Source organism: Pinus tabuliformis, chromosome 3_1, assembly GCF_031772625.1.
Source record: "Pinus tabuliformis cultivar Carrire ecotype Pingquan chromosome 3_1, CPIR1, whole genome shotgun sequence".
Lineage (NCBI taxonomy): Eukaryota > Viridiplantae > Streptophyta > Pinopsida > Pinales > Pinaceae > Pinus > Pinus tabuliformis.
The window spans coordinates 921,619,605-921,645,723 of record NC_142301.1 but is presented as its reverse complement, the minus strand read 5'-3'; the positions used below and the strand labels follow the sequence as shown (position 1 = coordinate 921,645,723).

Genomic DNA, 26,119 nt, shown 5'->3' with positions numbered 1-26,119 from the left:
AGGGGTCCTAGAAGGGGATCCTATCAAGCAACTATTAGGTCGAGGGAAACAATAGAGCGATAGCCCACTATCACCTCAACTAAGGCTCCCTGCTCTTTTACGGATTTTCACCGATGGGAGGAGAACTAGTATAAAGTGGAATCACTAGATGAATGGAACAATGAGAGGACAAGGAGTGATTCCTACGACCTATACACAAGAGAGACTCAATTATATGGCTTTCTTGCTCAGAAAGCAAGGCGATATGCTCTCTAAGAAGGGCTAAGAGGATTCTCGAGGCTAGGGTTTGGGAATATATCTTGTAAAGCAAAGATGATTCTGTTGAAATTTGGTACCGGAGGACAGGTGGTTCCCTTAGGCTTTGATCTTTGGCCTAGGGAAAAGTGTCCAAAAGAATTTAATTTTTCTCCTAAAGTGACTTTATAATTTTATAAAGTTAAATCTAATTTAAAAGTGACTTTAAGTGATAAAGTTATTAAGTCTAATTTTAAAGTGACTTTTATAAAGTCAATGAAAAATTAGAAAGGAAAAGTGACTTTGGAAATAAATGACTAAGTGGGTCTTTATTAAAGTGGGGTGAATTAAAAAATAGAAAGTGAGATTTAAATGAGCATTTAATCTCGACCATTGATCTAAATCTATTTCAGCCATTGGATTTAGAGATCACCCAAAAGTCACTTGGAGTTATATTAAAGGAGGAAAAGGAGGAAAAGGTCATTCATTCTTTCATGAGCAGATTGGGAGAAGGAGAGCAAGAGAGCAAGAGAGATTTCTGAGCAGGGAGGAGAAGGAGACAACAGCTTGGCACACATTCCAAGGCAGCAGTTGAGCAGATTTGTACAGCTGATTCAGCACATAGTGAAAGGCAGATTTTTGCACAAAAATCGAGGAGCAGTTTGCTGATTTTTCTGCACACAAAACGGAGGTCGTACAGCATTTATTGCTGTCCTGTTTGCTGTAATTTCCAGATTGCTGTGAGGCACGGGAAAGGAGATAAGTTGTAAATTTGCTTGCTGATTTTTTTGCTGAATAATTCTCACTGTAAAAAGACAATTTTCAGAAATAAAGAAGAGCTCTCAAACTGGTTTTCCCCGAGAGTTGTAGGGGATTTTTCCAGGGTCAAGTTGACCAAAAATATCAGTGTTTTAATGTGTTTTAATGGCTGTTTTTAATTGCTGATTTTTAATTTTGCAATTTCCAGCATTCTGAAAAATTTCCAGAATTTGTGTTTTCAGCAATATTTATTTTTTTCAGTCTGTTAAATGTATGGTTATGGGAATGGGCATTTAACTACATGGGAGAAATAAGGAGAAACTGAAAACCGGGGTGGGAAAACAGAAATTTTTACATGGTATCAGAGCTTGAGTGCTGAAGGGCAGTTTGGGACAGCAAAAGGAAAAATTACAGTTGCTGATTTTTCACTCAGAAAATTCCAGCAAGCTGATTTTTTCATAAACAACAGTTTTATCTTTACTACAGCAGTGCTATTTTTCAGTTTTAGGACAGCAGGATGTCATTGGGATTGAGGGTGGAGGATAGGCTGGATGGGCATATAAATTACAGCGTTTGGAAGGAGAGAATGCAGAGTATCTTTGAGGAGGCAGAAGTCTGGGATATCATGGTGCATACCGCACAGAACCCTGTTGTTGTGCCCACTGATGTTACTCAGTTGGCTGAGTATAAAAAGAAGAACAATAAGGGTAAGAGGCTGATTCTAGACGGAATCAAAGACCATTGCATTCCTCATGTGAGAGAAAAGAGCAATGCCCATGAGATGTGGACAGCATTGTCCAATCTCTACCAGAGTACCAATGAGAACCGGAAGATGGTCCTGAAGGAGAAGCTGAAGAACATTAAGATGGGGAATGATAGTGCAGCTGGATATCTCACAAAGATTACCAATGTGAGAGATGAGTTGGCAGCGATTGGAGAGGCCATTCCATCCACTGAGTTGGTGCGTATTGCAGTGAATGGCCTCCCCCGTTCATGGTTGAACTTTGCTGATGGGGTTTGTGCACGTGAGACCCTTCCCACATGGGAGAGGTTTTGGGATGATTGCATTCAGACAGAGATCAGGAAAGGACAGCTTGGGGCAGCCAAGCCAGTTGAGCAGGATGAGGATGTAGCACTGGTGGTAGGAGGCAAGAAAGGCAAAGGGAAGAAGCAGGCTTCCACAAGCAGTGGTGGGGGCAAAGGCAAAGGTAAAGGTAAACAGGGGAACACATAGAAGGACTATTCCAAGGTGAAGTGTTGGAATTGTCAAAAGATGGGACACTATGCAGTTGTGTGTCCGGAGAAGAAGAAGAAGAAGGGGAAGAACCAGGACGTGGCAGCTTCAGCAGAGATTGAGGACTTTGCTGGTCGTTTTGACCGAGAGTTTGCGTTCACTACATGTGAGTCCTCTAGTGCAGGATCACCTGCCACACAGGTTCAGAGGGAGCATGCTTTTCCCTCGATTAGCGGAGCATCTACAGGTATTTGGTATGTGGACAGTGGGGCTTCACGTCACATGACAGGAGTCCGTGAGTACTTCTCAGAGCTTTCAGAGAGTGGTATTGATATTGAGATAGTACTCGGTGATGACAGAGTTGTTAGAGCAGTCGGGGTGGGGACAGTGACATTTCAGAGGGAGTCCAAACCTCCCTTGAAAGTGTCAGAGGTTCTTTATGTGCCAGGGATGAGGAAGAACCTCATATCCGTCTCAGCTTTGGAGGACAGAGGATATGAGGTACTGTTCAGGGGAGGACAGGTGTTGATGTATCCCAGGGACACTCCAGCTGATTTAGCTAGAGTGATAGGTGTACGCCATGCAAAGGTGTACAAGTTTGCATTTCAGCCCCTTTTGGCATTGAGCAGTAGTACCGACAGCAGAGCTAGCAGTTCTGAGCTGTGTGAGATTTGGCACCGCAGGATGGGACATATGTATCATGGAGCCTTGAGGACATTGCGGGAGATCACTACAGGTGTGCCAGATTTCAGTACTGATCACTTTGATACTTGCAGAGGTTGTGCGATGGGCAAATTTGCCAAATCCCCTTTTCCCAACAGTGACAGCAGAGCGACGGGGATACTTGATTTGATTCATTCCGATGTGAGCGGTCGGATGTCTCATGTTTCCTTGAGTGGATATGAGTACTATGTGTTATTCATTGATGATCACTCCAGGAGGACCTGGATTTATTTTTTGAAGACCAAGAGTGAGGTCTTCAAGCGGTTTCAGGAGTTCAGAGCTCTTGTGGAGACACAGACAGGCCGAAAGATCAAGTCCTTGAGGTTGGACAATGGAGGAGAGTACACCCTTGGAGAGTTTGTTGACTATTGTGCGGAGGCAGGCATTAGGAGGGAGTTCACTGTTCCTTACAACCCCCAGCAGAACGGGGTTGCGGAGAGGAAGAACAGATCCATCATAGAGGCTGCCAAAGCTATGTTACATGATCAGGGGTTGCCATTGTTCTTGTGGGCAGAGGCCTGCAACACAGCTGTTTACTTGCAGAATAGGAGTCCGCATCGTGCCTTGGGGCACATGACTCCGGAGGAGGCTTTCTCTGGGAAGAAGCCTGATCTTGGTCATCTTCATATCTTTGGATGCATTACATACTCCTATATACCCAAGGAGAAGAGGACCAAACTAGAGCCCACCGCAGAGAAGGGTATCTTTGTGGGCTACAGTGAGAACTCAAAGGCCTTTCGGATTTACATTCCTGCACAGAGGAGAGTTGTTGTCAGACGGGATGTGAAGTTCGAGGAGGACAGGGCCTTTAGGAGGTCACGGGAGTTAGAGTATCTGGATCAGCCAGACCCTCAGCAGCAGTTGAGTCAGTCGCAGGGATCCAGTGGGCAGGGATCAGGAGGATCCGGAGGTACATCTATGAGGATGTCAGGTCCGTCAGTGAGCAGTGGCTTATCGAGCCAGATGGGTGGTGCTCCGGGCAGCATGCAGAGCAGTTCACAGAGCAGTTCACTAGGGAGTCCACTGATGGACAGTTCACACGGTACCTCAGCTTCTACAGGTTCAGGTGCAGGCAGGAGGACAGCAGACAGACAGTCAGGAGTTCAGGCTACTGATGATGATGAGGAGGAGGAGTTTCATTCTCCGGTGGAAGAAGTGCGCTCAGGGAAGAGGAAGCCCAAGTGGCTTCAGGACACCTTGAGAGATGTCACATCTGTTGCTGAGCCGAAGAGGCCGGTCAGAGAGAGTAGACCACCTGAGAGGTTTTGTAGTTATATGGCGATGGTTACCAGCATCCTTGACTCTGAGCCTTCTAGCTATGAGGAGGCAGCTAGCCAGCAGGTCTGGAGAGAGGCCATGTAGGAGGAGTATTCTTCTATCATGAAGAATGATGTTTGGGAGGTGGTGCCGAGGCCTGAGGGCAAATCCGTGGTTACTTCCAGATGGCTTTACAAGGTAAAGCATGCTGCAGATGGCAGCATTGAGAAATTCAAAGCGAGGTTTGTGGCTAGAGGGTTCTCCCAGGTAGAGGGAGTTGATTATGAGGAGACCTTTGCTCCCGTGGCTCGATATACTTCGATCCGCTCCATTATATCGATAGCAGCAGAGATGGGTTGGAAGATCCACCAGATGGATGTGAAGACCGCATTTCTCAATGGCTTCATACAGGAGGAGGTGTACATTGAGCAGCCACAGGGCTTTGAGGTGCATGGGAAGGAGTCCCATGTGTGCAGATTGAAGAAGGCCCTTTATGGCCTGAAGCAAGCTCGCAGAGCTTGGTACTCCAGGATAGATGCATACTTGCAGGGGATGGGTTTCACAAAGAGTGAGGCAGATCCGAACCTTTACTTTATTGTGATTGGTGAGGAGCCTCTCATTCTGGTGCTGTATGTGGATGACTTGATCATTACAGGTGCAGAGAGACTCATAGAGCACTGCAAGAGAGATCTTGCGGCGGAGTTTGAGATGAAGGACATCGGCTTGATGCATTACTTTTTGGGTTTGGAGGTGTGGCAGGAGGAGGGGCATTTCTTCCTGGGGCAGGGGAAGTATATTGTGGACATCCTTAGCAGATTCCACATGGAGGATTGTAGACCCATGTCGACACCGATGATCACCAACTGGAAGAAGCTTCATGCTTCGGATTCCGAGTTGGTGGATCCCACATTGTACAGGCAGCTGATTGGTTCCTTGATGTATTTGGTCAACACTAGACCAGATATCTGTTTTGCAGTCAACACGATGAGTCAGTTTATGTGTGAGCCTAGGAAGGTTCACTGGGTGGCTGCAAAACACATTTTGCGGTACTTGCAGGGGACAGTGGATTATGGTCTGGACTACAGGCAGGGAGATGGAGTGAGATTGGCAGGATACACTGATTCTGATTGGGGAGGTTGTGCTTCTGATAGGAAGAGCACTTCAGGGTGTTGTTTTGGGTTGGGTTCAGCAGTAGTGTCATGGTTCAGCCGGAAGCAGCAGTCAGTAGCACTGAGTTCAGCGGAAGCAGAGTATATGGCAGCCAGTCTAGCTAGTTGTGAGGCCATCTGGCTTCGCAAGATGTTGTTTGGCTTATTTGGTCAGCCGTTGAGACCTTCAGTGATTTACTGTGATAATCAGAGTTGCATTAAACTCATGGAGAATCCAGTATTTCATGACAGGTCAAAGCATATCGGGATCAGATATCATTTCATCAGAGACTATGTTCAGAAGGGAGCTGTGAAGCTTGAGTATATTTCCACTGATGAGCAGGTTGCAGATATCCTTACCAAAGCCTTACCACGGGGCAAGCATGTCTACTTCAGAGACAAGATGGGTGTGGTGAGGAACACCTTCCTCGGTAAGAGGGAGTGTTGAAATTTGGTACCGGAGGACAGGTGGTTCCCTTAGGCTTTGATCTTTGGCCTAGGGAAAAGTGTCCAAAAGAATTTAATTTTTCTCCTAAAGTGACTTTATAATTTTATAAAGTTAAATCTAATTTAAAAGTGACTTTAAGTGATAAAGTTATTAAGTCTAATTTTAAAGTGACTTTTATAAAGTCAATGAAAAATTAGAAAGGAAAAGTGACTTTGGAAATAAATGACTAAGTGGGTCTTTATTAAAGTGGGGTGAATTAAAAAATAGAAAGTGAGATTTAAATGAGCATTTAATCTCAACCATTGATCTAAATCTATTTCAGCGATTGGATTTAGAGATCACCCAAAAGTCACTTGGATCACCCAAAAGTCACTTGGAGTTATATTAAAGGAAGAAAAGGAGGAAAAGGTCATTCATTCTTTCATGAGCAGATTGGGAGAAGGAGAGCAAGAGAGCAAGAGAGATTTCTGAGCAGGGAGGAGAAGGAGACAGCAGCTTGGCACACATTCCAAGGCAGCAGTTGAGCAGATTTGTACAGCTGATTCAGCACATAGTGAAAGGCAGATTTTTGCACAAAAATCGAGGAGCAGTTTGCTGATTTTTCTGCACACAAAACGGAGGTCGTACAACATTTATTGCTGTCCTGTTTGCTGTAATTTCCAGATTGCTGTGAGGCACGGGAAAGGAGATAAGTTGTAAATTTGCTTGCTGATTTTTTTGCTGAATAATTCTCATTGTAAAAAGACAATTTTCAGAAATAAAGAAGAGCTCTCAAACTGGTTTTCCCCAAGAGTTGTAGGGGGTTTTTCCAGGGTCAAGTTGACAAAAAATATCAGTGTTTTAATGTGTTTTAATGGCTGTTTTTAATTGCTGATTTTTAATTCTGCAATTTCCAGCATTCTGAAAAATTTCCAGAATTTGTGTTTTCAGCAATATTTATTTTTTTCAGTCTGTTAAATGTATGGTTATGGGAATGGACATTTAACTACATGGGAGAAATAAGGAGAAACTGAAAACCGGGGTGGGAAAACAGAAATTTTTACAGATTCCTAGGCCTAGAGATTCCTATGGAGAATTGGACTTTGTGTGATCTTTGTGGAATTGGCATCAATGGGTTGTGGGACCACACGGACCAAGCAGACCCAAAATTAGGTCAAGGGTATGGAGTTGAGCACCCAATGAGGGGCTTGACCTAATTAGGGAGGAGAAAAGGATCAAAGAAAAACTTTTCTTTGAGGTTTGAATTCAATGATCCTAACGAGGACACTAGCCAAGGGAGACCTAGGGCAAGAAATGGTCCTTGAGCTAGGGCTCGCCATATCTCGAGATTCCACCATCGGATTTGCTTCAAATTAGGAGGGCCTCTAAAGCAAATCTCAACACAGTTGTGGACCAAAAATCTAAGTGTTTGGATGGCTAGAACATGATATAAGTGATGCCCTAGGTGACCTATGGAGGGTAGGCCTAGAAAAGAGGGTAAGGTGAGAAAAATAAGCTTTGAAAGTGATCATCTATAGAGGATTAGTGCCTTGTCCTTTGGGAGAGATGGAGTCAAGGAGAATTTATGTTTTGGAAAGAGTTCACCCTATGAAGGAGGCCTTCAAACAACTTCGCATGGCATTAGGGCATGAGAGTAGTTGCTTCAAGGTCTTTATACTTCGATTTGCAATAATTGATGACTTATCGAGATGTATTTATCACAAATTATCTCTAGGAACATTCACCCATTCATACATGGCCCATGACATGATGCAATGCTATAAAAGATCACAATTTCTACTAATTTGTAGAGAAAAGCAGTAAATTTTAGACTTGTGAAGCGAAAATCCCAGCAACATTCATGAGACAAAGAAAATAACAAGAATAAGCATGATAATAACGCTTACATGTACAAAAGAGTATATCCAATCATCAAATTATGCCAATAATGAAGCTCCAAGACAAGAGAGAGATATCCAAACATCAAAATTCATCCATAACATCCAAACTCGTCCTCCAAAAGGGATAGCGAAAATCTCACAAGAGCAAATAACCCAATCCAAGTGATGATCATGAAAACGAATCATCTCACTTCTATTTTTACACTCTCTAATGAATTTGATTTAAGCTAAATTGGCTTAATTAAGCTCCTAAAATAAAATAATGTGCATAATAACAATACTTTTGGTGACAAGCCCACCAAATAGCTCAATAATTCAAGAATATGCCTCTCTAGAGGGTCAAATGATCAATGGAGTTAGTCGTTGATGTTGAAATTTTTAAGTCTGACACATTAGAAATTCCTACTGTATTATCTGGTTTAAGTTCTCCTACTTGTTCATTCCATTAACAAGTTATTTATAAATATAAATACTGAAATAAACACAAATGCAGCCTTAACTCATATACAAATCAACAACTAAAATACTGAGACAAACACACAAGGGACACCGTTATTTTTGGACAACCATCCGTGGGAAAACCCAATGCGGGAAAACTGGTGCAATAGTTTTGAGGGTTTTATTATTATGCAATTTCTGAATACAACTAGGGTGCCATAAATGGCTCACCCAACAGAGATTGTTACACGGCATTGATACCTCTTCTCGAAGACAGATATTCAACCTCTCAGCTCTACTCTGCCCCACGAAAATCCTTCCGGCACTTCCTCTTCGCTCTGCGTCAACCTTGCTAGCCTCAGTGTAGCTTCTGAACCCTTTGCGTCAGCCTTCTGACACTCTACGTCAACTCTCTGGCCCTTTGCGTCACCCACACAGGCCCCTCACCCTCTGCGTTGTCCCCAACTGCCTCTGCGTAGCTCTAGTTGCCTTTGCGTCAGCCTCTCCAATTACTACGCTGACCCTCTGTCACTATCTCTGCCTCTCTACTATGTACTCATTGCCCCTCGCTGCAACAGATCACTTGTTTGAATTTTCTCAGCAAGCCTTGCTCCAAAAAATCGAACTAACTGATCAATCTTGGTGTATCTTCAACTGACCCTCAAGCCTCCTCTTATACTTTTCCTGTTGAGTTTTCAACAGTCGAGATTAAGTCTCAAATCAACGACTAAGATTAGATTTGGCTTGATCCATGTCATTTAGAACATTCTCACTCAGTTTTATATTAATACCCATTATATTTTAATTTTCCTAAGTTTAGACTTAGGAACCCCATTAAAAATATTAATTATTTTAATATCTCTCCAATCGGGTGGAATTTCCCCAGACCATTTCTAGGTCTTGGAGATCTTATGTGCCTTAGCTTCTCCACCAATTTTCATGGCTAGAGCACATCGATACTACCACAAATCAACACTCCCTCTTAGCGAGGAATGTGCTCTAGTAATGCTCCACCACTGAACATCACACTAATCCTTCCACATCAGTACCTGTGCTGATGCTGGGCCTACTGCCCTACATCCACTGCATTGTTGCTTCTTATACTGCTGCCCATGACTCTGCCACTGCCACTGCTACATTTGTATTGCAGCTCCCTCTCAACATGTTGCACATGCTGCCCCTAACACTGTTACTACTAACTACTGAACTGCAACTCAGTTACCGAGAAGTAACTGATCCACCCAAATTCCGACATCCTTGTTAGTTCGGAAGCCTCCTCATGCTGAAGCTGCCTTTGCGCTGCTACAAACACCTCTGTGCCTCTCGCACTGTTGCAACCCCCACTGCGCTGCTACAGACCTCTGCACTCGAACGCTGCCTTGTCGCTCCATCACATTTTGCTTCTATCCAACATCCATCATCTTGCTACTGTCGTTAAGGGCTCTCGTAGCCGGATATGATGCAAGAGTTTGGGCATCTCAAGGATCTTGCCCTTGGTATGTAGTCCTCCTGACTACAACTCGATGTCTCCCCACCTCTTCTCTAGAGGTGCATGAGCACTCATGGCACAGTCGTCATCAGTCTCAACTTCTTTCTCTGCCTTAGCCAGAGCTGCCTTGGAGTCGGAAGCCTCTCCCTTGTTCTTCTTCCTGAGACACTGGGATGCATAATGACCCAGCTCCCCATAATGGAAGCACTTCACCTTGGAGATATCCTTCTTCCTCTTCCCTTGTTGTCCCGCAAATGCCAGAGCCGCATCCTCCTCCTCTTTCTTGATTCGACTTGCCTTCTCACTACTCCCGCTTTGGTCAACCGTCTGATCTCTTCTTGGCGAAGAGCAACCCACATCTATTCCCATCCTGGAAGGTTAGCTCCGCCCAAAATGCTTTGGACAAATGTCTCCCACTCCTCGGAGATTGCATTCAGGGCGGTCCTCACCATGAACTCCTAATCCGGGGTGGCCCCTATGGAAGTAAGTTGGTTACGAATCTCTTACAATCTAAGGAGGAATAGATCTATCTACTCCCCTTTCTGCATCTGATACGTCTGCAGCTGATTCTCCAATAGCAACTTCCGTTACATGGAGGTGCCCTGATATAATGTCGTTAAAGTATCCCACATCTCCTTTGTCGTATTCTTTTTAGCAATATGTGGTACGACATGATCCTTGACCCCATCAAGGATTATGCACTTTGCCCTTGCCATTACATCCTCATACTTCTCATTATCAGCTGGGTTGACTAGGATAGCCACGGTTCTCAAGGCGAAGCCCTTGAAGCGATGTCTATCCAGGATTGCCAGGATCCTGGCCTTCCAGATGACAAAGTTGGAAGCCTCGTCCAACTTGTCCTGATCCGTCAGTCCATTTACTGCCATCCCCGCTCCTCTTCTGGACTCCCTCTGAGTTTCGACTTCCCTCCTGGAAATCTCCCTCTAAGTCCTGATTTCCCTGCTAGAAATCTTCCCGCCAAATGTCAAACTGCTCCTCTCCAATCCTCTTTGCAACTACAACTTGGATCTGGATTTCTTGCCCAGAAATCCGTCAAGGCAGCAACTCCCTCTACCTTGGTTCTGTCCCATTAGGTATTGTTATGCTTCGACGGAAAAAACACCCCACCAACTTCCCAATCCTCAATCTGCCCACAACTCCCTAGGCCCTGACAACTAAAGAAACTGAGCCTTCCAGTGCTGCGCAATCCCAACAAAAGTTGAATCACTCCGCTGGCCAATTACGTCAAGCCTACCTGGCTGAGTAGGATGACGTGGCTCTTTGTGAGCCTCTTCTGCCTCTCTCTGCCTCTGCACTGGTCCTCTCTTTGGCTTGAAATGATGATGCAGGCCCTCTGTGTCACTTCTCCACTGCCTTTTGCATAGGAGCAACTCTGTCTCTTGAGACAGCTGCTACTGCTACAAATTTTTGATATCACTGATGCCTTCAGTCCTCCTGTGATATGCAACGCTCTGATACCATGTTGAAATTTCTAAGTCTTACACGTTAGAAATTCCTACTGCATTATATGGTTTAATTTCTCCTACTTGTTCATTCCATTAACAAGTTATTTATAAATATAAATACTGAAATAAACACAAATGCAACCTTAACTCATATACAAATCAACAACTGAAATACTGAGACAAACACACAAGGGACACCATTATTTTTGGACAATCATCCCTGGAAAAACCCAATGCGGGAAAACCGGTGCAGCAGTTCTGAGGGTTTTATTATTATGCAGTTTTTGAATACAACTAGGGTGCCAGAAATGGCTCACCCAATAGAGATTGTTACACGGTAGTAATACCTCTTCTCGGAAACAAATATTCAGCCTCTCATCTCTACTCTGCCCCACAAAAATCCTTCCGACGCTTCCTCTTGGCTCTGCATCAGCCCTGCTAGCCTCAGTGTAGCTTTTGAACCCTCTGCGTCAGCCTTCTGACTCTCTGCGTCAACTCTTTGGCCCTCTGCATCACCCACGTAGGCCCCTCAGCCTCTGCACAGTCCCCAGCTGCCTCTGTGTCAACCTCTCCAGTTACTACGCTGACCCTCTGGCACTATCTTTGCCTCTCTGCTATGTACTCACCAGTGTTAATTGGGAACGAGAGCAAAAGCGGGGAGCAGGAGCGACATTTTCAAAAGCTCACGGTTTGGGAGTGAATCCCAGAGTGTTTTTTATATAATATATATATATTTTGATACATATATGTCAACAAAAACATGTAGAATGATGAATTAGATATAAAAAAACATAACAAAACATAGATTGATCATTGAACCATATAACAACAATCATCTAGAAGTTATAATCTACAAGTTAGTAACATACAACATATTGAGTCTCATGAATCATGATTCATCAATCTTAAAGTTTCAACTTCAAGCTTTCAAAATTGAAAATTCAATATATCACATTTACCATCATTGATCACCAAAGTTGTACTTGTAAGCTAAGTTTAACCATTACAACAAATAATATCTAACATGAAATGAAATGTTATAAAATGAAATGAAATGAAACAACTTTCACGAAGCATCATATTCATAATTCATTACCAATGAGTTATAATTGCCAACTTCAAACTTCAAACTTAAATTGTCATATATTGTTTACAAAAAATATCATAATAAATATGAAAGAGTCAACAATTATGAAAACTACTAGAAACTGTAAATCTATTATCTACTACTTCATGTGGCCCTTGCCAAAAGAAATGTCTGATGTCTGAGTAGGTCTTGGTGGTCTTCTAGGAGTCTCCTCCCGCCCAGACCGACGACCATAACCAAAAGGCACATGCCCTTCACGTGAAGGTATAGATGGAGGCGGCAACAACAAAGGAACAAGACTCGGAACTCGAGCACTGCTACTGGATGGTGGAGGTGGCATGGTTGTTGCTTCATCTTCCTCTCTCATAAGTTTCGCTTCCAGTTCTTCAAGATGTATAGTGCCATCCTCCAAATTATCATCCTCTAGGTGGTTGTCCCCAATTTCATATGTTGGATCCTCATAAGCCCGATCACAGTAATGACTCAACAACCTCAAGTTGTAGTGCACATAAACCAAGCTTTCTACCCGGTTTTCATCGAGTCTGTTTCTTTTCACATTATGTATGAAGTTGTAGGTGCTCCAACACCTCTCTGCAGAAGAAGTATTTACAACCTGTGTGATAATTGTTTTTGCCAATTTTGGCAAAAGTCCCTGGCTGCCATATGCTTCTCACCATGTGAGAGCATCAAATCTATCTCTATCTTCCATTGCATGGAAGGTACCAAACAAACCAGTGCAACTGAAGTATCTACCTAATTCAAGACTCAGACTAGCACATTCCTCCTTATCAAGTATCAACTTGTCTAATGCTTGCAAATATCTTGTAGATACCTCTTCATCTATATGGGGTTTGACCCTAACCCCACCCCCTGGTGCAGGTTGGCCCAACCAAGATGCAAAGTAGTATTTTGGCTAAGGATATACACGAATGCATGTAGTGGAACATTAAGTTTATCCCACCATATACACACACAATTTTTAATCAGTGTATACAAGTTGGGATCATCTTTATGAACAATATCTTTTATTTGCCCCAACATGGTATCCATCTGCTCATACACCTCCCAACCACTGGTTTATCTGTATCTGCAAACCGAATCATGTGATAAATGGGCTTGGTGAATTCCAATACTTGTCTCACACATGCCCAAAACATACCATCAAGAGTAGTCTCCTCCACTTGTTCAAAACCTTGCCTATTAGCTGCATTTGTAGTCCTTTCCTTTAATACCTGCCAGTGTGGACTTGATACCATGCTAGCCAATGACTCTCTTACCTTCAAAAGGTGCCTGAAGGTGAGGTAATAGCTACCAAATCTAGTCCTCGCAATCTTCAACAACTCCAATCTTGAGTGATTGCGGAAAAGGCCATGGGTATTGCTATGATTTGTAATAAATTTTATCATTTCTTTGCCTCTCTTGTACAAATCACCAATCCATTCGTATTATTGGTTTTTGTTCTTAACAATATCATGCATCAAAAGGTTCATTGTGTGAACCAAACACCCAAACCAAAATATGTTGGGGTCTTTATCCTCAATAATTGCTCCTGCTGCCTTACAATTAGGAGCATTATCAGTGATGACTTGGATGACATTGTATGGCCCAATACGGTCAATTGTTTCAAGTAATGGTTTTACAATGTTGATGTTGGTCTTGAACTTATCTGAGTAATCATATGCTGAAAGAAAGATGGCACCACTAACAGAGACAAAACACTTATCAATGGCTTGCCTTTTACATTTGTCCATCCATCAGATACAATGGACACCCTATGGTCGGTCCAAGAATTTGTCATTCTACTCAAAGAATGTGATATTTTTGCTTTTTCATGATCAAGTCCAACAGTTCTAGTCTTGTCATACCTAGGGCTCTTGTATCCTTTAGGGGAATCATTTATGGCAGAAACCATTTCATGCCAATAAGGTGAGCAAAGAACATTGAATGGTATCCCACATGCATAGAGAAACCTGTAAACTTTTGAATCCACATCATTCCTACACCCTTCATCAAGGAAATCTGATATGGTTCTATGCCTTAAACTTGGTGACCCTGTGCCTCCATATCCACTACCATGGGAGGATGTTGAAGGAGTTCTTTGTGCATGTGATTGTGAGCTTGGTTCAAAGAAACCCCTTGATTTTTTAGATTTGTATTCGGCTTCCTCCTCTTCCCTTATGTATTTGGCTCTATCTGCTGCTGACACACCTGTACAAGTTTTGATTCTTATTTGTTTATCTCCATCCCATAACCTTTTCCCGCAGAGGTGCTTTCTGGCACGGGTGTATGAACCTGTGTAATTATTGTTGCAATGGGGGCAATGAAATTTAGTGGTTCCACCCCCTTTCCCTGCTTCAGGCCTATTAACATATTTCCACAATGGGGTTTGGTCTTGTTTAGTTTTTTGAGTTGACTCATGTTCACTCTCCTCCAGCTCCTCCTCACCAAGGTACTCCTCTCCGGGGTTTTCATCAAATCCACTATAACCCACTTCTTCATCCCCTTCTTCATTTTCAACCCTCCTTTTTCTACTCTCCAACACCATAATAACCAAAAAAGGAACCAAGAAGAAGAAAATGCCAAGAAATATAACCATGATATTTGAAATTTGAAGTTTTGAATCTACAAAAAAATGGAATGGGAAATAGAGAAAAAAAATATTTATTTATTTAGGAATGAACATTAAAAAAAAAAATTGCTAGAATAGAGTGTAGAGCCTACCTCTTTGGCCTCCAATCTCCCCTTGCAAGCTCTTCAATCTCCCCTTGCTCCTTGCTCTCTCTTGCTCTCTCACTCTCTTGCTCCTTGCTCCTTGCTCTCTCTTGCTCTCTCACTCTTTTGCTCTCTTGCTCCTTGCTCTCTCTTGCTCTCTCCTTGCTCCTTGCTCCTTGCTCTCTCTTTATCTCTCCTTGCTCCTTGCTTTCTCTTGCTCTCTTGCTCTCTCCCTCTCACTCTCACTCTCTCAAATAATGAAATGAATATGAGGGAGAGGGTTTATTTATATTACCCCCCTCCCCTCTCTTCCCTCCCTTTATTTTCCTCACCGTCGTATTTTTTTTTTGCGCCTTGGTGTTGTTGTTTTTTTTTTTGCCGCGGGTGTTGCTCACTGCCACCGAGAGCGGTCGCTCCCCGACTGCTCCCGGGTTGTAAAAATCTCTCCCAGAGCGATGCTCCCTAGTTTGAATCGGAAAATGGCAGGGAGCAGAATTTTTTTAGGGAACACGCTCTTGAGTCACTCCCGTCCAAAGATTGGATTGGGAGCAGGATCGAGAGCCGGGGGGGGCGCTCCCCCGCAACACTGAGTACTCACTGCTCCTCGCTGCAACAAATCACTTGTTCGAATTTTCTCAGCAAGCCCCGCTCCAGAAAATCGAACTGATTGATCAATCTTGGTGTATCTCCAACTAAACCTCAAGCCTCCTCTTATACTTTCCTTGTTGAGTCTTCAATGATCGAGATTAAGTCTTTAATCAACGAATAAGATTAGATTTAGCTTGATCCATGTCATTTAGAACATTCTCACCCAGTTTTATATTAATACCCATTAATATTTTAATTTTCCTAAGTTTAGACTTAAGAACCCCATTAAAAATATTAATTATTTTAATATCTCTCCAACTAGGTGGAATTTCCCCAAACCATTTCTGGGTCTTGGAGATCTTGTGTCTTAGCCTCTCCACCAATTTTCATGGCTAGAGCACATCCGATGCTACCACAAATCAACAGTTGGGCCTTTGAGGAGGCCTAATGAAATCTAAGGGGTGCCATGATGAAGAAATGGCTAGAGCACATCCGATGCTACCACAAATCAACAGTTGGGCCTTTGAGGAGGCCTAATGAAATCTAAGGGGTGCCATGATGAAGAAATGGATTCCAAACATAGTGGACAAGGGGTTGGCCTCTTGTTTCCAAGTCAGAACTTGTTGTGCTCCCAAGTGAGTGTGGGGGCATAAGGACAAGGGGTTGGCCCCTTGTTTTCCAAGTCAGAACCTGTTGTGCTCCCAAGTGGGTGTGGGGGCACAAGGACATCCTCATGGGTCTCCAAAAGGATCGAAAATGCTTGTAGACCCTCTGTAAGGGCTAGAATGATGACATAAGCACTCCCTCTGCGGCGGGAGACATCCTCTGGACCCTAAAACATCTGCCAAGTGTATGGTGCAAGTGTGGAGCTGACTGGGCATGGTGAACTAGGTGCATCATCCTCATCCAAAAGGTGGAACACGAGCAATCAATGAGCACTACTGGGGATCCATGAAGTAATCTATACTATGGTGGAGGCCCATGGCTCTCAACACTCACCTTACAAGTGCCAATGTGGCCCTTTAGAGGGCTAGGACCTTGTATAGGGAGACCAAGCCGCAAATGAAGACCCACCTACAATCCTGTATAAGATCCAATGCGTCCCCTTTCCCTCCAATACAACAAGTCATCAAAATAATCAAGTAATAAAGCTTACACGTCATGGAACCAATGGGGCACTTCATGGTGGCATGCCCTTCCATAGTGGGCTTTGGTACGTACAAGTGTCTCCAAGCTCAATAGGGGGTTAAGCAAGGACCCTATTAGGTGGTTTCAACCTTTAAAGGGGTTGACATGTCTATGGTACTTCCCTCAAATGGTAGGTGGCAATGACATAATAATGGAGTGGCATGGGGATCAGGGGAAATCATCTAGACCACATGTCATGGTACATGGGTAGCTATAATAAGGGAAGCCCACACTTGGGTATATATGAGTGTAGGAAGGAGAAAATCGTGCTACATGAGTTACCCCAACCTTTGTTTTTCCACCCTTCTTCAAATGCCTTTTGCCTTTGACTGAGTTTTTCTTCATAACTGCTCGAGGCTCCAGGGGATGAGAGCATGATGTGTAATATGTAGTAGTGGATACCCCTTAAGGTGGGGATGTTCATTGCCCGCCAGGGGTTGGGAGTCGGGACAATCATGGGTTCCTTAATGATGGAGGGGGTTCATTTAGGGCCCAGAGGAACCAGGGTGATGGCCATGGGTAAGGGGTAGAGCTCATGTTTGACTTTTTCCCACATGCTAAATTTGTATGTCTCGGCCATCTTTTGCATATTGTGTTACATTTCCTGTTGAGAGTGGCCAAATTATGCTTTTTCTTTTCTTTTTAACTGCATCAACCTTCGGGGCATCGTTCTAAGCCCACTATGTGGACCTAGTTGACACATATGGCCCTGCGTGGGAAAAATGATGAAAGGGGTTAAAATGAGTGGAAGGGGAGTGATGTATATGGAGTCAAGAAGCGGGACCACGTAACCAAATCGAGATTTCCCATGTATTGCCAACCCTAAAGCTAATGACCAGTAAAGGAGATCCCACAGGACCAGGATACAAGGGTAACCATGAAATTGGGCAATGGAGACAAGAATACAAACCTAACCCAGTCTTTTTGCCGAATCCCCCCACCAATCCATGCCCAAAAGCGCCCATGAAAAGTAAACAAAATTACTCAACCAAACCAATTAAAAGTCATATCTTTGGGGTCGGGAGGCCCACCTTTAAATATACATTCATAACAAATGGGCGAGGGACCACATGACTGGCTTAGGTGGCAGAGAAAAAGGCACATCGAGCTATTTGGGGGCCACAAGGGGCTATTGGCTACCGACTGAGGAGCGCATAGGAGAAAAATTTTTCTCCTATGCATACCACCCACAAGTGGTGGGTAACAGGTCCCACTATGTCGTCTTATCCTCTACATTTATCGACATGTATCAAACCACTCCTTGCATGTTTATGTTGAAGCTTATGTAGGAGTTTCCCATCCAAGCTACATTTCTCAACAACTCATTCATAGTGACCTTGACTATAACAATGATTCTCTGAAAATGAAAACTAAGGATAATGAAACAAACTGAAAAATTTTAATACAAATGTTATGGCTTTGAAAATGAGAATGGAATAGGGATGTAGCCACGAATAAGCCTATGGAAATCCAAATGACAAAAGTATTAGATCTAAAGACAATGACAGTGATAAGAAAGTGCATATGAGAAAGAAAATGTCTATCTCAACTTCAAGTCAGTGCAATGGGGGAGAAAATGTGTTATAAAACAAACGCCAACCATTTCCCTAATTGAATATTGTTAGCATTTGTAATGTTAAGGAAGAAAACAAATCAACATGATACTTATGAATCATGATGCATCAAATTTTTGAGAAAAGTATTTAAAAACAAGGTTACATCAGTAAACATGCATGAGAGCAAACAATCTATGGGACAGAATGGTTACAATTTTAGACGACGTGCCTTTTCGGTAGAAATAATCTAAAGATGGAAAATGCTTAAATAGTGGAATGAAAATGAAATTACATATGTATACACCTTTCCATGTTACATCTAATTGGAGCCAATGAACTACTTAGCTGAGAGAGAGAGAGAAAAAGAGAGAGAGAGACCTTAACTTGACTCAGCTTGGTCAATGCCTCAAAATGAAGACTTTGGAGATCTTCAAGAGCAGGAAGGTCTAGTCCTTCTAGGTCTTCACTCTACAAAAAAAGAAATTGAAAGGCCCAAAAGTTACATCAAACAATTCAATATGGCAATAAAAATTGAAGTCATGATATTAGATTCTTGACAATGTGATGTTCATTGTCTGAACTTTGAACAAATGAATGTCCTATGCTGAATTTGGTTAACAGGTTAGCATATTGTATGCTTTCAGATCAAATGTACTCCTGTACTAAACATGATTAGAGGCCGAATTGATCACTAATACACTTGATTAAAAGAAGACAATGAAAATATGATATATATTGAACCATTTAATACTTCAAGAAAGTTCCTATATACATTGTAGTTCCAGTAACAGTTATGAAAAATGTTTCCGAAGAATCTGTAATGGTCTTTTGAAAGTATTACCTTCAACTGAGCTATAAGCCTATCCAACTCTGTGCCTTGCCTCTTTTCATTTTCAAGACAAGCGATCAGTTCTTCTATAGTTTTTTTATCCTTTTCCCATTCTTTTTTGTTATTTTCATCATCCTGACTTTTCAAGGGGCCATCATCGTTGATAATTTGGGTGTCCTGTTTGACGTCATTATCAACTGCTACATCCATAGTAACTCCACTTTCCTTCCTTAAGTTTGCAACAAGAACCCACATTCCTGCTAAATCGTTTTCCAAATCTGCCTCCCTTTTCCTATATTCGTCAATTTTTTTCTGTAATTCTGCTTCTGTCTGCTCTTTACCCACTAAAATAGCCTCTAGAGCAGCCTCCCTCTCTTTCCTTGCACGCAACTCTCTCTTGATATCTTCTGAGTCAAGATTCCAAGAATCTATGTCATCAATAATATCATTTTCAAAGTCAGTATCCCCACTTATTCTCATATTTTTTAATATTTGCATCTGATCCATCTTATTTTCAGGGTATTTACAAAGCCCATTAGCCATAGCTAGCTTGTTTGTTCTAGAAAATGCCATGTCTTGAGCTGCTTCTAATTCTTTTTCCAAGTTTGTATTTTGGAAGGAAAGTCGAGAAACTTCTTCTGCCAAATTCTTAAGCTCCACAGCAGCAGCCGATGCTAATTCCTTTGCATACGTTGCTTCCTCAGCCAACTTTTGACCTTGGATTTGCAGGCCTCCCTTTTCTTCAATCAGTTGAACCTTGTCCTGCTTCAATTTCTCAATTTCAGCTGCCTGTATATTCAGTAAACCATTTATTAGTCCCTTGCAGTGGTACTTTTATGCTTTATAAAACAAAATAAATTGGCAGTGGGTACTCTAGAAACAAAATAAGAATCACAAGGCATAACATATTTACTAGAAGATAAAAACAGCTTTATGGGAAATGATTCATTGTCTAAATACTAATGATATCTGTATTTTGGAAAGACCAAAATTCTCCTATCTTGCAAGGTTAGTTTACCTTTTGTTTCCTTTGTAAATTTTTTCCTGAGCAATACATTTAAGTTGAAAAATTCATAAAAGAACAAAGTATAAGATTAATTCTCTAGACATACAGACAAGAGTGATGTTCTGCCTTCCTTGTGTTAAATTGACTTTTGTGAACTCTTGAGAAAATATTCTGAAGTCTGAAATCAAACTCAAGTAAATAACAAAAGTAAATAGAAAACTAGTTAGATTTGGACTTGGTGAGACCTTTGACTTAGAATTGACTTGGGACTTGGCTATCAACTCAGAGTTGATGTGGAAAAGTTAAAAAAAACATAAAAATTCAAAATTTAAAACAAATAATTAGACACCAAATATGCAAGTTTGTTGATTAATACTGATGCAAATAGGATAAATTACATTGGGAAACATCAATTATAAGTTTTGAGATATAAATATTATAGTTCTAAAAAAGAAACTCATATACTGGGATATACATAAATTATGTGCCTCAAATGTTTTCTATGTAGATCAAAATCTTCAGAATCGGTAAACTATATTCAAAAAAATCAAATTGGCACTAGCCCAAGGGGTTAGCTGAACTGGTTGTTGTCAATGCTGCCGGGAATTTAGTTAGTTCCATACTGTTAGGTGCTCAGTTCAAATCCCCTTGGGTTAGGTGCACTAGCCTACATTAGCGGGCTTTCTAGGTATGCCATCCACGAATCTCGGGGAACATCTCTTGGGTTTCCCTGTGAGGTTTTCCTTGGAAAAAAAATCATTGGCACTAGAAACCAAGTTTCTTCACCGTCAATGTACACCTGATTAGTCCTTTTTCAGTTTATTGAAGTTGAAAGGTGGTAATATTTGGGGTTATGGAATCCACTAGTTTGTTCCATGGGAAAAGAGTAAATTTACTTGACCCAATTTCTTGCCTAGTAGAATTAACACACATTACCTTTCTAGAAAACAACCAAGTTCTTGTGATGGCATTGATAGCAGATTGTCCTCTCAAGGAAATAACCACATCCTGGCCTGCTCGAAATAACCCACATGAAACCAGCTGATTTTTGTTTTACAGTGATCACTCCAGATTTTTCTTTGGAGGAAATAACCCACTCAGCCCAAATACTCAATTTCCTGCTTGGTAGACCTTAAAAACCGGTATGCCCTTGGTATAAGCCTGATTATCAGTAATTCAAGAACTTTAACATAGTATTTTTGCACATAAGCATAGCCCTAGTTAACCCTAACTGAATGCCCTTGCAACTATTTGTGTGTTTGCATTACTGTTTTGTAAATGGGCATATGTAAAATCAAGTCCCTGTTACTGCCAAAGAAGAATCCCAGTGACCCAAAAAAACATTACAACAGACTCAGGCATATGAATTTTAGGTCAATGAACAGAAATCCTCAATCTGAAAATACCCACTGTATGATGGATTTATTATACTTTTGAAGTGCAATTCATTTTTCTGAGGGTTTATTTTGGTTCCAATGTTGTTTTTAGTTATACCTTATTGTGCTTGGGCCACGTTTGGCAGCCTAACATGTTGGACAGCCACAAACACAGCCATATCAGCAGTTTAGGTCTGATCACTATGTCAGACTGTAACTAAGCCAAGTCAGCAGTTGACTCAGCTCATTTTTGGGCCAAGTTTCCCTGCTTATGTAAGCAAATTTAAGCATAAATGTCAACAATTGACTAAACTGTGAAAAAGATTCCCTTTCATAGAATTTAAAGGAATAAAGTTATAAACTAAGGAAGAAAATTTTGAGATCTGTGAAAAACTTCATTTATTAAGGTATATCAGCAAGTGACGTACAAGAGACATAAAATGATAGTATGAACCATCCAAAGCTAGCCTCTACCCATATAACGTTTAAAATTGAACACCCAAAAAAACCTTTATGAAGCAAGACATCAACATGAGAAAGCCAATAACCAGCAGCAATAACCAAAGACTATGTGAATGCGTCCTTAACAAATACAATTGAAATGTTATAAGATTGCACATGCAGTGGAGTTTACACGAGGTAAAGGAATAAGGTATGAACTGCTTATTGCTATTTCAGAACAATAAGAAAGATGGTTTTAATCTTATTATGTAACTGCTTGCAGTCATGATTGAAGCATTTAGTCATCACAACAACTTCAAGTAAGACCTCTGGGACTGATCTAACTTTTGTTCAATCCTGCTCATTAATTATCACAAGAAGAGGAGAAGAAACACACATCAAAACCTCTATGTTGATTTGGATCTCTAACAAGGTCTTGAAAGGTGTTTCCTGAGATAATGATAAGGTAATCAATATTATCTAATTGCCATCTCCTAGAAATAAGAGTAAGTGGGCTCAAGAATGGTATGTAAGAATGGGACTCCAGAAGTTCTCATAGGGTAAGAAAGAGATGATTTAGATTAAGTGCAATAGGAGGGGAAGAATAAATATCCTTGAGGAGTTGGGGCACGAGTGGATCATAGTTACCATTACTAAAAGTCAAATGTAATGGAACAGGTTGCACGGGAAGTGGAAATAGTAAATGAATGGGTTAGTCCTACAATAGGAGAACATGATAAGGAAGCAACAAAATGGAGCAAAAAAATATTCATATTTAAAAGCCGAAAATATTCAGGCAAAGGAGATTGTATATTACTTTGATTTCCCAGAGAATTGTCAATTGAAAATTGTCTTCAAGATTTGTACAGAAACAAAGTCTAAAAATGTGTTTTCCACAAAAATTATCTCATTTATCAAAAGAACAGTAATATAGCATCCAAATTATGATCGAGCATTAGCATTGAAAAGAAATGTAAGAAGAACAAATATTTTTTAGTAAAGGTAATCTTAGATTGTCTCAAAAACAATAAAAATAAAAAATCTAAAACATCTTGATGTGAGAAACAAAACCTGGAGTAACATCTGTCCTCGAAGTTCTTCACAACTTCCTCTATTATCCTCCTCTGCTACTAATTCTGTTCTTGTTCCTACATTAGCATACATTTCTCCTTCTGCACTCTCAACAGTAAAATTATCTGCAATCCTGCTTTGATATGAGTGACTTTCCAATGCTGATGCAAGTTGTTGACGGAGTAGAAGAATTGTCTCTTGTGCCTCATCATTTTCTTCTGACTGCAGATTGAGAATGCACTCAATAACAGATGTAAAATAGAGAAAACCTGAAAAAATATTTGATAGGGTCCGAGGAATATTGATTCTGAAAAGATGAGACAAAAGGTGCCATATCCCTTACACCATAATCTCAGTAAAAGTTATTCGAAGATTAGACAAACAAATGCAAGAGAATTATGCGTGATATTTGAATTGTTCTGATACTGTAGATACTTTCTTTAGATTTTAATAAGAAAATGTTTGCAGTGCTTTGGAACTTATTACCACTTTCCAAACAAACAAATGTGTGGTTCTGTCAACGGCAATAGTTACTGACCTTAGCTTGGAACTGTTCCTGAAGGATACGGTTGTCTGCTGACATAATCTGCAACCAAACATGATGTGAACAAGCTGGTGTAAGACCCAATTAATATCTCACTGCAATTCTGAACTTTTATATACATTTCAACTAATATTAGAAAAATACTAGAACCCAAGCATGCAGACTAATGGGATAATTTATGATGAGACATGCTATTGAAAGCCACAATGATACGACTAACAGCCAAAGCTAATGTGCCACTGAATCCTTGAAGATTTACCTCTAACTCAAACGTTTTCTCATCAAGCTGGCTCATTAAGTTACCAATTACCTGCATATGATTTGATATAAACATCAATACAATAAAGCAAATTGAATGAGCATCACAACGTTGTACATAAGCAATTCAACTCAGAATTTATATTATACGCATTTTAGAGTGCAGGAATTTTATCTAGTTACTTGTCCACTGGACCATATCTAATGTAAGCCTCTATAAAACTGTGCTTGTTATTTATTCAGTTAATGGGTCAATGGTAATGACAAGTTTTGAGCACTGTTTTGTTTACATTACTTGTTGCAAATCTGATAGTGATGCGCCATCGGCAGAAGCTTCTCCAATCCCTATCATTCTCTGCTTCAGAATTCTCATTTGCTCTTTCTTCTCTTCAATTTCATCCTCCATTTTCAGCATTTGAATCTTTGTTTTCCAGAAAAGAATTAATTGTTTCAGAGTCAATATTACAAACAGTTTACAGTGAAAAGAGAAATCAACAATAATTACACCAACACTTGATAAAAAGTATTTATAGGCTTCAGCCACTTCTGAAGATTTGAATGCCAGAAAAATGGAAGAAATGTACCTTTGATTGAGTGTCATCTGGATTATTTGAAACTTGTTCAGATAACCGTTTTAGTGAACTGGTACAAAATGCAACTTCTCCAGCTAGCATTTTCACTTGTTCCTTGAGGAGGTCCATCTGATCTGCTATGGTTGTGCCAGTCTACATAGCACATCCAAATACTTCAGATATTTGACTGATCTTTATTAATGATTTTTTTTTAAAGGAAATGCTACTTCCATATACCGTAAATGTACAAGACACAAATTAGCTCATGTCTGTCTAACCCTTAAAGGACAACAAGAAGGTCCTTAAGAGAGATTGAGCTTGAGAAATTGAGAATCACATAATCTAGCATCTTTCCTAGTCAGAGCATCCTTGGCTATAACCCGGTACTTAAGTTCAGCATACATCGGCCTAGGATCCGTGGAAGGAAAATATTTTATTCATGCACACTTTTGACCCGTACAATTCGATTTGCAAAAGTAGAGCTAGCGAACTTAGCATTATGAAGGTAGTGCTTAATAAAGGAAGAAATAATCTGAACTAAACTAAGTTGACAGAAAACCCCTATAGTAACACCTTCATATTGTGTCATCTTGTAATGACCCATCGAATTACAGGGAACATAGGAATATTAGCATGCATACGAGGCATGTATATGATAACTATATATGCATGCATCACATGCACTGCACTAGTATACATACTGGTTGATATTGGAAAATGACTAAGTGTAGGTAATGAATTGATTTTGAAGCAAATACCTAACTCACCATAATATAATGATTATATTGAACGGGGTACTTGGTATGTGTACCATCATCATAATATATAATTCCAAAATAAAGTTAATACATTGACTATACTAAATAAAAGGAAATTTTGTTTGTAGTAAATAAAAGAACTTGTATATGTATTATATTGACTAAAAAGAAACTAAATAAATATAATGGAGATGACATATAACATTTATCATAAATAGCCCATGGAGCTTTGGATTGACGGTGAATGGGTGTATTGTTAAGGCACTCCTTGCGATAGGTCACCGGTTCAAATCCCCATGGGTGCTTAGGTAGTATTATATAGAAAAAAAAAAAAAAAAAAAAACATTTATCACAAATCATTCCCAAACAACTTTAATTAATTAATCTCAAATTTAATTTAATACATTTTAACAAAATGAATTCAATGACCTTCCTTTTATAGGCTTCTTGTGGGGTCAAATAGGGTTCTTAGGCTGACTTGATCTTCTCTTATGGCGACATGGTGTGGAGGTTACCTAATTCATATTTGACTCAATACTTAACTTTTTTACATGATTCAAAAACCTAAGAAGGGTCTCTTTAAATGTACAATAATTCTATAGACTCAGAATAAATCCTAGAAGTCCACAAAGGGGACTTTGACCTAAAACATGGTGACCCAAGCATGAAACCCATGCTCTAATAAGTCACAATAATAATAATAATAATAATTCTTTCTTTATTCTTTTGACAAGTACATTACATGATGACTCAAGTACATTATTGAAGACCGAACATAGTTACATTTTCCAACACTCCCTCTTAACTAGGGAGATATTCATAATGTATAAATACAATGGAAGATCTCAAACTATTTGAACCACGAACTAGATTTCTGACCAGGGCAATCTATCCAAACAGTCACTCAATAGTTTAGTCACCGCAATGCCATGGACTAGATTCCTGACCAAGGCAATCTATCTAGGTGGGACTATGGACTCAAGCTTTCAGCCCTTTTAGGTACCCTCAGGCTTACTTGCTAACCATCAACCCAAAATCCAGGTGTGTATCCAAAATA

General features: G+C 40.7%; 1 protein-coding gene across 4 annotated transcripts in view; it reads right to left on the bottom strand.

Moving 5' to 3' along the window:
- Nucleotides 1-26,119, bottom strand: part of LOC149190752 (kinesin-like protein KIN-7C, mitochondrial) — a 397,121-nt gene that overhangs the window by 42,261 nt on the left and 328,741 nt on the right. For 3 of the 4 annotated variants that reach the window (XR_016256019.1, XM_089412258.1, XM_089412256.1), the window contains 7 exons: nucleotides 24,317-24,457; nucleotides 24,028-24,153; nucleotides 23,734-23,784; nucleotides 23,469-23,516; nucleotides 22,931-23,152; nucleotides 19,049-19,825; nucleotides 18,586-18,675 (listed from right to left, as the gene is read on the bottom strand). Coding sequence is in view for 3 of the 4 variants with exons in the window: in XM_089412258.1 (XP_089268384.1) it covers nucleotides 18,586-18,675; nucleotides 19,049-19,825; nucleotides 22,931-23,152; nucleotides 23,469-23,516; nucleotides 23,734-23,784; nucleotides 24,028-24,153; nucleotides 24,317-24,457 (1,455 nt within the window). In the remaining variant the exon portion in view is untranslated. The remainder of the gene's footprint in view (nucleotides 1-18,585; nucleotides 18,676-19,048; nucleotides 19,826-22,930; nucleotides 23,153-23,468; nucleotides 23,517-23,733; nucleotides 23,785-24,027; nucleotides 24,154-24,316; nucleotides 24,458-26,119) is intronic. The other variant, XM_089412257.1, reaches the window with a different exon arrangement.